General features: G+C 39.9%; 1 protein-coding gene across 1 annotated transcript in view; it reads right to left on the bottom strand.

Moving 5' to 3' along the window:
* Positions 1 to 4,166: 4,166 nt before the first annotated feature.
* Positions 4,167 to 11,300, bottom strand: part of LOC126909046 (homeobox protein mls-2-like) — a gene marked incomplete at both ends in the record, with an annotated part of 31,432 nt that continues 24,298 nt past the window's right edge. Inside the window, one exon of the mRNA XM_050691406.1 lies at positions 4,167 to 4,181. Within this exon, the coding sequence (XP_050547363.1) occupies positions 4,167 to 4,181 (15 nt within the window). The remainder of the gene's footprint in view (positions 4,182 to 11,300) is intronic.

Here is an 11,300-nt window from a genome sequence, read left to right as displayed (position 1 = left end):
ATTTTTAATACATAAATACGTATAAGTCAGTAATAACTTTTGAATGTAGAAATTCGAGTACATTTCAAAAAAAAACAACGCGATCATCACAATTTCAGATCGTAATCTTCTCGGATTTTCAACGACTTCAAGAAACACGATTGATAATAATACGAAAAAAACGCAACACATACCACCGAGTAATGAAATGTTATTCCTCAGGTAATAACTGACGGATCAAAAACGAAACTGAAATAGTTAAAATGTAAAACGTTTAGAGGAAAGGCGAAAGTCTAATGACGAATAAAGACATCTGTTGCGTTGAACGGAAGAGGAGACACCAGTTAACGTTAGAAGTGTGTCACGAATTTCCGAAGACTTACATAAATCGGCGTTATTACACACAAGTGAGTGTAACTCGTCAACTAATCTCCTAAAATATTTATTAATAAACTTTTTTTCAGCCGTCGACAACTAATGACAGTCGCTATTATTCTACGCCGGCCAACTGCCAAAATGTAGATTGACTTTTTCGTTTAAACGTTTTATAAATACACCGTGTATTGCAGGTCGTCAACGCAGCGCAGTACCATAAAAAATGATGTATTAATAATTTATGACTAACATAAAAAACGAAAAATCGCAGAGTCCGCTGTGGCCCGTAATTAATACGTGTGGTGGGTGTGCACGTGATGATCTACGTGCAATTCCACACTTGGCAAACGGCGCGCGGTGACTTCAGCGACAAGCGAAACAACGGCCCCCGCTGAACTGTCGTCAAAGGACGGCGTTATGACAAACGGAGTTTATCGGCTACGTGCACCGAGGAGCTGATCCCTAGGAAAAATATGGTACGCCGGAAGAACAGAATCGGACTACGCGCGCGGAGTGCAAGCGACACGTCGGCCGATGAAACGTCCAAGTTCACAACAGCGCGGCTCTAAGATTTATTGGACAGTGTTCCAACATCGAGTGGTTCGCAAACGCCGCGTAGGAATTCCTCCAATTCGAGTTGAAATCCGACGGAAAAACGCGTATCTGCCGGAAACTGCAAGACGAAGACATTGCGGAAACTCGCAAACAGTCGTAAAAAACATTTACAAAGCAAACGCACGCTAACAATGAAAACAAATCGTCTATTTATGTTTTGTAATATTTACATAGTGGCCACTAATAGCATAACTACTAATTATTGAGTGCCTGTTGTGTAACGGCCAATTAATACGGCTGTTGTCATGCGCATCTTAGCAGTTCAGGTAGAAATCATTGCCCTCGCGTACCGCGTGTGTATTTCTGTAAACAGCCAATTGATGACTTTTACGATCTTAACAAGACTTCTAAACTCGAACGTTGTCCTCTTTATCTGAAATTAACTGCAAGCGCGTCAACGGGAAATAGTTTTATGGCTAAGAAAATACATTAAACCGTTAAAGTAGACGGTTCGTAGTTAACGTAATTAATTAATTGCAACGACCACTTTCTACGCGACGACATAAAAACACGTTATTAATTACATTTTATAATAATATTATTACCTGAATGTCTGCAGATCAACGCAAAATGTTAATCGTAAACTATACGTGTAAACGGTGTAACTCAGATGGTCGTTTATGATTACATTCTGGATACGGCTTAACTAAGCTATTAAGAAAAGAATGATATACACTTAATGTGCGCTACGTTTGGCTAATGATTAAGTAATCTTTTCAACTCGAATAATGCATTTATATAACGACCTAATAATAGCAAGTTTAAAGTACTCGGATATGATTAATGACTCGCTTAAATGATGCGCCGGTCTCAACATAATCAAAAATAAAACGGTGCCAAACGTTTTTGATATAAAACAACCTTAGACTTCGAATTGACAAATTTTCGCGAAACAATTTTAAACCACTGATCAATGTATCTTTGATTTACTATGAACTTTTTACACGTCCAACAAATTACTTTCATTTATTTTACCGTTGAGAATATTTTTCAGTATAATATCATATTTTTAATGATTGCCAGTCGTTATTTCTGGCGCGGTCTACTTAAATTTCAAGAAAACACTTAAATTATAAACTATGTGGCATTAATATGGATTTATGGTGAAAAATAAATCTCTCCTGTGTTGACAACGCAAAAATAACTCTAGTGCAGTAGGTAAATGAGTGCGTCTAGTAATGGATTTTCACCTCATAAAAATATTTTAATGGCTTCCACTGCTGTGTGACAACCGACAGCTTAAATGTCGCACGCGCATAGGAACTCTCAAGTTGCAAACGTCGTGTACAAATAGAACTCATTCAAATGACAGTTCGTGTAATAATGACGCACTAACAGAAATCGGCGATATTATCTTTTTTTTTATTTGTGTAACACAACAATTATTAGGAATAATCGTCAAGACTGAATTGTTCTGCATACCCTTCACGTGACTAACACCCAGAGAAAAACCTCGATCTATATAATAAATTCATTGTTCAATTTGATAAATATATCATTACTATTGAATCTATGATATATTTATCAATATGATGATTTTTTTTCTTGTCCTGAACAATAATTATTCATAAGAATAATCATTTTGTTCGTATTAATAAAACATTATCATAAACCCTTGATAAAATTTCTCTATCAAAATTGATTGAGGTTTTTCTTTGGGTGAAATAGACACTGGACAATGGGAAATTCGTGTGGAAAATTGTATCAGTCGGTTCGTGTAGATTCAGTTTACACTGCCAGTTATTGGACGGAAAACAGGGAAAAAACTAGCCCGTAATAATGCTAAATAATGGAAAATGAACGTTAAAAACGAGGTGCATTTGCAAGCGCTTTTCCCACAATAACTCGGCGATTGTTGTTCGCGTTGCGTTTAGTGCACCGAGAGAATAATAACTTAAAGGGGACAATCGAGAACCGATGGGGAGGGGGCGGCATGTTTATGTTCCGACGCGTACTTTAATATATGCGGCTCCTATCGAAATTGACAACCAACGCCTGGCCCCAATGAAGTTTATTAAACATTTATCGCGTCCCCGGATACTGTCAACGCCCAATAAATGCAAAATAAATAAAATCATACGGGCACGATGACCGGACAGCGAAAAACTCGATGGACAGCAGGTGATGTCCCGATGGCCGTCCGCATAACAAAATGCGCAACGACGACGGCGACAATCGATGCATTTACCGTTCCCCCGGATTTTCGACAAATCGCTACAATAATCTCAGAAGCGCTCGTCCAGTGCGTACACTGTGTGGTATCGATTGCTCGTTAGCGTATTCAAATTGCACGGCTCACGTGTGGGCGACCGCGTTCGGAGGAAACGCGCCGTCCACTCAACTGTTATCGACCCGTTTCGTACGGAAATCGAGTGTATTAGTTCCGCTGAATAATTAACGGCACGAACAATGCGTCCAACTGGCGGTCGAACAGAAACGTATAGAGGAGGACCCTTAAAGGGCACGTCGGTATTGTTCCCAGACAACATCTCGCGTGCGTGTCCAGAAACACGAGTACGTGGGCGTTTTCAAGATAATCGACCGCACAGTGTAACCGACACACGTGGAATGGCATTATTTGTTTTTCTTCTCCGGCACGTCTAATAATAATTTCTACAGTAATTTGTCGGAAAGGTTTAACAAAAAAATCGTAACCGTCGCACCANTGGCATTATTTGTTTTTCTTCTCCGGCACGTCTAATAATAATTTCTACAGTAATTTGTCGGAAAGGTTTAACAAAAAAATCGTCACCGNAAGGTTTAACAAAAAAATCGTAACCGTCGCACCATCGTTATCTGTTCACGGTGGCAACGACATTATTCGCCGCCCTACTACTATTACAGCCGACTCGACACATTGGCCGCGTGAAAAAATTGTTATTTACATTGTGCGGACCTCCAATTGCGTTCTGCTATGAGAAAACGGCCGCAGTTCGCACAATATAATCGCGTACCAATAGACCGCTGAGAGTGCTGACTGGGCGGCACTGTGGAACAACAATATCACGAACACTATTAGATAATTATTCACCGGGTCCAAGTGGCCATCCGCCCCAAGTTTACGTTTGCCCGGGCGACACGCGTCGTCGGCATCGCGACCTCCTACGCGGTTCCATCGAGTACACAGCTGTTGACAATCAAATATGCACACGGACGACCTGGCCAAATGTTGACGCAAACCGAAAAAGACATGAGGGCGGGTTACCGTGGGCCTAGAACACATTGAATTGTGCACGATTATCGTCGTGTGGTAAAAAATCGGCTGGGAGGATTAGGTGTCACTGGATGGCGCGTGGTCTGAAAATACGTGGTCGCTTTTTAACACCGTTTTTAAGAACATTTCTCGAGATGATGCACGGATCCAAACGGTGGGCGGACAAAGGTGCGGCGGTAGACGAGGGCGCGGCGCTTAGAAAGGGATTGAAAAATATCGTCGTGCTCGAGGAGTACCTACTCGGCGGTCGGTATGTATGACGACACTGCAACAACAGTGTGGTTTCCGTTAACTAATAGTGTTCGTCGTGACTAGTTTGCCACTCGTCATTTTGTACAGACTTCACAGCCGCATCCTCTTTGATGGTTGATTTTATTGTGGTAATTAAAGACTTTCACCGCTCGTTAAACACCAATCTATACGAGTCAAACGGAATGACATAATAGTTTTAGTTTGGTCATTTATGTAGCCAAGGACGCGCCAAGGAACATTTTAAGGTTCGATAAATTCAATAAGAAGACTCGACAAATAAAACATTTAGATTACAACAGTAACAGTGTTAACATTATAAAACCCAACAACATTGTATGGTTTTGAAATTGTCAAGTTATTCACGTTATCGACTAATGGACTCGTCTACACATAGTTAATTCGGAGTACTCCATACGGTCTTCGCGAGTTTAACTTAATTTATGACCGATTCAATAATTGCGCACTGTCGAAACGAAATACTGAATAATTACAACGATCTATCTCTGCCAAAACAAACAAAGTTCTTACGAGAACCGACATAGCAGAAAAACAGCACATTTCGAGTGTCTTACAATATTGGGTCGGGCTAAAAAATCTTACTTGGCCATCAACGAAAAATATACTATTCACTCGTTGCTTAATTTGTACGCGAATTACCATAGAAATATTTTCATCGCGTCTCTGATAAATACATTTTTTTATAGTTGATAACGAGAGCGTTTAATAATATGGAAACATAGAGAAAAAAAGAGCACATTTTCGAATCGGTAAGAGAAAAAATGTATTATAAAATGCGCGAATCGTTTTCATTTTTTATGGCAATAAAATAACAACATTTGTACGTTTAGACGGTAACACGCGTCCAAAAGGTAATAATGAAGAAGTAGGTACACATTCCGCGTTCATTAAAAACCGACTGTATACATTTCAATCGAACTAGGGTTTAAACTAACCCTCGAGCTGCGCGTGATTCGTAAACACCGCTATTATTTGCAGTAATAACTAAACAGAAAATTAGGTACCAAGGGGAGGGCAGGTAATTCGGAAACAATATCGTTGTAAGTTATTCGAGTTTTATTTTCGCGTTATCCCGGAAACGTGAGGTTTTTAGACTCGCCGGATTTCCGACGAATATCCTCCTCTTATGTACCAACACATTATTTCCATGTTGTGCGTTTTATATATTAATATGTTGTTTGTGAACCGTTAAAACGATAATCGAAGAGGGCCGCGCATTGCCAACTGCATTCCGAAATAAAACCAGCGATTGCTTTTTCGATTGCACGGCGGGTCCCATCGCGGGGAGGTGAAGTTTTCGATCTGATCCACTCGGATGTGGACTGTAGACAAAAGGGTTCGAGTTAACAAGCGATCGGAATTATTTAAGACGCGATAATAGTTGTGCTCGGAACTATCGACCCGGTCAATTGACGTCTACGAGCTAATTAAGAGAAGATAAGAAGATTTCCCAAACTTTTCCGAAACATTAACGCAATTAAGCGAGTTACTCACTCCACTAATTTATCAGCCGTAGTTTGTACGGAATGGAATTTGCTCAAGTAACTTTTCAAACGAACTTTACTACACCGCAGACAGAAGAAACATCATGTTCACCTCGTAACATAACGAAACGTCTATCACACGACGGTTTCATTTACAGCATTTGTTCGGCCGGGCGCAGTGATTTTTATACAAACGGCAAATTAATCACATTACCAACCTTTTGAGAACGTCTACTTAATACGTTGGAAAAAAATCCACCGGTGAAATCAACAAATGCATTGTCAAATTACGCCCAACAAACTTTTTGTTACACGAATAGTTTTTGTACATTTAACTATTATTTTTAGAATACTATTCTTTAAATTATTATTTTAAGAATACTATTTATTTAACAAATATATTATCGGACATATATTGATAAAAAATTAGTTGATATTACGAAGGAGTTTTTTCAGTGTATCATTGGCAATTAAATAATCATCGTTAACGAAATCGTTATAAAATTATTGAAAAAAAAAAAAAGTGAATTACTTAGAGACAAGGAATTATGATGAAATCGCTGTCAGTAAATACACGTTTAAACAAAAAAAATTACCTATATATATACATAAACAAAATTTTTAATTCAATAATATGTAAATATAATAAAGACGGATTTTTTTTCACTTAAATCTTCTTTTAAAATAAAAAAAATTACCAAAATTTATCTCTGTTATATGTACTCTATTACAATGTATCGGATTAAGGAGCTTGTTTTATGCAAATATAAATTTCAATAGAAGTTGAGACAAAACGAATAACAGTTACCTAATTAGTCAAATTTTGTTTTGGAATATTTCGTTGGCACACAGTTGGTCTTTCTCTATTGACCTTTTCGACAATTTCCCTTTACTTTAGCAGATGAGTAATTTTACATTTTTTGCATTTCGGCCGTAAAAAATGATGACCATTATTTGGCGATTAAATAATTATGTCCTTATCGAATATTAAAATCAAAATGAATATCATTGAACTAATTTCTTTATTTTGTGCAAACTCTTGAATTTATTTTTAATTTAACACGGAGAAAGTCGTCTTCTTATAATTTTCATAACGTTAATTCCGTGTTTATCGAAAACTGTGTAATAATTAAACAAATAATAAAAAAATGAAATTTGCAGAAAGAAATCGCATCGGTAGTTTTAATGAAACGATTCGATTACTCACTTGGTTGAAATTAACTTTATGAGCAAACACTTGCGTAATTAGGTGCCCGTTATTTAATGCCGTTTAACACGACATTCTTGAAAGATTGTGCTCAATTATCTAATTAACCTTCTCAACACTAGGTTTATTAACACGTGGACACCTACTGCATTATCTTACCGAGTTTTAGTCTATTGAATTGGTCTATGACGCGAAATTCTGCGTACTAAAACACNATTGAATTGGTCTATGAACCGAAATTCTGCGTACTAAAACACAGAAGGCAAAAGTAAACATGTCGAAAATAAGTTGTTTGTGTTTTTTTCTGTACACATTTATTATTGCCCTATTAGTTTCATTTCAACAAATAAATCGGCACTCGGAATTAATGTCAATGGAAATCGGTAATAACGATGTTTTTATTGCACGAAAAAAATATCTTATTTGCACTAATCTAATTTAGCGAATAAACAGTTCCCGGAACGCTTCATGTTAGTTACAAACGTGCGCAATGAACCGCGTCTAATCGTATTAATTGAACTACAAAAAGGTACACGCGATTATTTTTTTGTTTTTACGGTATTTTTCTAAGAACTATTAGCAATCACATGTTTATTGCGACCGCATAGATAGAAACGCATTGTTCAAACGGGTCGGCACATCAGAAACGCTAACAAACGTCACTGTCGGTCTCTATTATCCGCACATATAAAATTTCAATAAAACAATGACGAGTTTAGATTACACCGTCGCCGAGTCCTGTGAAACGTTTTCATATTTTGTTTCTGCACGTCCTTTTTGCATGCAGTTCACCGTCACTCGCCCGTAACATCATTACTGCAAAGTACACGCGTGTGTGGGCAGCAGTACCCCTCGGGGTCCTCTTGCCCGGCACACCATTCCGGGAAAGCGAGCCGGATTCCTGATAAAAAACACATACACGGTAGACACACACGGCAAACCATAGGCATCCTATGGCCACCGTACACACGCATAGGAAACGCAACAACAATGAATCGTTAGGACCTAGTCACGAAGCGCTCGTGTGTGTGTGGGGGTCTCTCACTAACGTTAATTGCTGACGGCCAAGAAAATATTATAACAACAACAATAATATCACACAAACTCAGACGTCGAGGGGAGTGGATCGTTTAAAATTCCACCGGGTCGTTCTATTATTATTATCATCACGAGCGAACGCGCGCAACGATCAAATAAATAAACACCGGAAACTGACAACTGGCGGCGTTGACCAATCAAACCGGTGGCGGTTATTATAATAAAACAATACAATAACTCGGTCCATCGCCGTGGAATGTCAACACAAATAGTAGTGGTCCGAGTATTCCGGTTCGACAGTATTTCGTAGTTGAACCGAACAATTAAAACGTACCATACCTTAATGGAGTTGTTGAGCGTCGTTATGACGTTGGTTTTATTGTTCGTCGCTATCTTGTTATTCTAGTTACAATCAACTATTGCTGAACCTATGAAACAACGTCTCAATCAACAGGCGCTTAAGTGGGCATCGGCGATTTTTAACAAAGAAATGATAAATGATGATAACCGATCGGCACTCACAGTATGACTTACTCCTCAGTTATTTCACGCGCCCGGTGGATGACGAACGTTCATAGGGAAACCACTCGACGGTTATATAACGATAATTAAACTGGAATAGGCTCCGTCGTAGCTGCTAATTGTTATCTACGCTCAATGGCAGTTGATGATTTTTCTCGATTAAACTTAATCGGCCTATGATTCCTCTGCATTGACCATTTATCCGTGACGCCCGAAACGATTGTTGAAACTGAGTAATTGTGCGACGACAAATATGAATAAAAATAAAAGCGCATCCGTTTTAAGCGGTAGCGAAATTGTTTACATTTTGTATTTGCCCACCGAAATGGAACGTTCAGACCGTGTACGTGCGCAGAGATTCAAGTGGGGGGCGACTAAAACCGGCTCTTGACTCTTCCTGCGTTTTATGGGAAATTTAAGGGCGTTTAAAAGCCCGTCTATGAAAATTGTCTACAATAAAGTATGATAATTCTCGTTTAGACTGCAAGTAAATTGGCATTTTCTCTATTGAATACCAAATTGTTAAAGGCACACGATTCAATAAAACTAGACTAGTCAGGCGCGGCGAAAACACCCTTTGCTGCCCCCGCCCGTACGCACGTCTATAATTCAAACACAAGTTTATTCGCATTCAATCGAATCGAAAACTCGCAAAAGCTCTTTCGCGAGAGTCAAAAACGTATGCAAAACGTGCGTCGTCGTAAACGAACTATTGACACAATATATCACAAGAGTAGTTTAAACAGAATGTAAAATGAGTAACATATATATATATATATACAATCAGAGGTTTTCTAAATCGCATTGATAGATCGACGGGGGGTGAAAATTCACATCGGAAACCCAGAAATTAATCAAAACCAATAGCTTGTGCCGTGTGGCCGGCTGAATTTACATACTCGTTAGACGATAAAACCGGAGAGAAAATGGCAAGTTTTACTATATTTCGAAAGTCCTGACACATTGGAGAACAATAAAATTAACGGTAATCCGGGCAAAGGCTTATTGTTTAGAGATGATCGGGAAGAGTCGAGAAGGACAAACGGCAATACAAACGATGCGGAGACTGTGAAGTCTACGGCGCTGGCGATCAAGTGTTGCGTCTTCTCGTGTGTGGGTGTGTATAATGTATAGCTACCGCTTTATTTATACATTATCGTGTTTTAAGGCAAAGGAGGACTTGCAATACATTAAGTATCAGCGCAGTGCACAAAGAGCCGGCGATAGGATGTGAAGAACGCGCTGGATAGGAAGCGGACGGAGGGGGTTTAATTGGAGCTACAAACCGGAGGCTCGACGCGAGAGAAACGTTTAACCACCGTACTTACGCGCAACCCCTCGTCACGCGAAAGAGGAGAGGCGAGATTACGCTCTTGAAACCTGCTCCACCCATGCCGCTGCAACGTTTACGTTCTCCGTTTTGTGTACTCAGTATACGGCGGCGGCGGCGGCTTACGCAGAGCGACGCCCTTCCTGCAGCAGCTATCCCAATTTACCTCTCCTCCGACTATTGCCGCGGACAATAATAACGTATATATCTATACAGACCCGGTTTCCGCGACAGCATAATTGCTTACAAACAACCCGCGTCATCCGACCGAGTCCCCGGCCATAAATAATTCATACTGCGCTCTGTAGCCACCGATCACGGCGTACAGTCGGCCTACGTGCACGCAGCACAAGGGTCGGCCGAGAGGTGGACGACGTGGCGGCAGTGGGGAATACATTATGATTTGGTGGCCGCCACAGTTTATCGTCCACAAATACCACCACCGCGATGCAAACAACGACAATGGCAACAATAATAGCCGCCGGCGGTCAAACTACCGACGTGAAATGTGCGCGTCAGGAATATGATCAATGGACACCATCATCGAGACTGCTATTGTCGGCCAACGCGTTTTCGATTGCTACATCGTATCGGCGTACCTGCGCATACGACGACGACGACAACAAAAGCTTCGTCGAAATATTATGAAATCGTTTTATGGGAAATGCAAAACGCATTACGTTCAAATATTACTTTTCTCTCCAAGCGCATTTGAATATTTTATTGAAATGTAAATCGTGTAAATGGCGTTTCTCTGACGGGAATCGCACAAAGGAACTCGGCGAGGGGATAAACACGAAACGCACAAACGTTTATTCCGAGAAATGTATACACTGCGACGGTTTAATCGTATCGGTAGACGTTCGGACAAATCAATCGTACCGCGTTTTGTGTGTTTTGCAATGCCAGTTGAGACAATGGAGATAATGCGTATCGTCAAATCGTTCAAATTTGGACGGACAACAAACCAAGACCGCTGGAAACGCATTGGATCACACGAAAATGTTGCTAGTCATCGTCCAGTTGGCGCACGCTCGTCGTAAACTGCTTTTATTGTTATTTCATCGAGTAACGGCCAATTTACCACGGCCGTGGCGTCAACACATTAGTCGATAAACATTATAATCGTTTATTTGTAGTGCGTTAATGAACACCCGCCGAAATGTCGACTGCCGGTTTCTAATGTACACATAACGTTAAATCGGAGTAGTGACCTTTCTCGGCACATGTAACGAACGATGAATGAAAAACGACCGCAAAGGCCAG

This window comes from Daktulosphaira vitifoliae, unplaced genomic scaffold (assembly GCF_025091365.1).
Source record: "Daktulosphaira vitifoliae isolate Bord-2020 unplaced genomic scaffold, ASM2509136v1 Scaffold_88, whole genome shotgun sequence".
Lineage (NCBI taxonomy): Eukaryota > Metazoa > Arthropoda > Insecta > Hemiptera > Phylloxeridae > Daktulosphaira > Daktulosphaira vitifoliae.
Note: the sequence above shows the minus strand (reverse complement) of the source record. Positions and strands in the feature narration are given on the sequence as shown.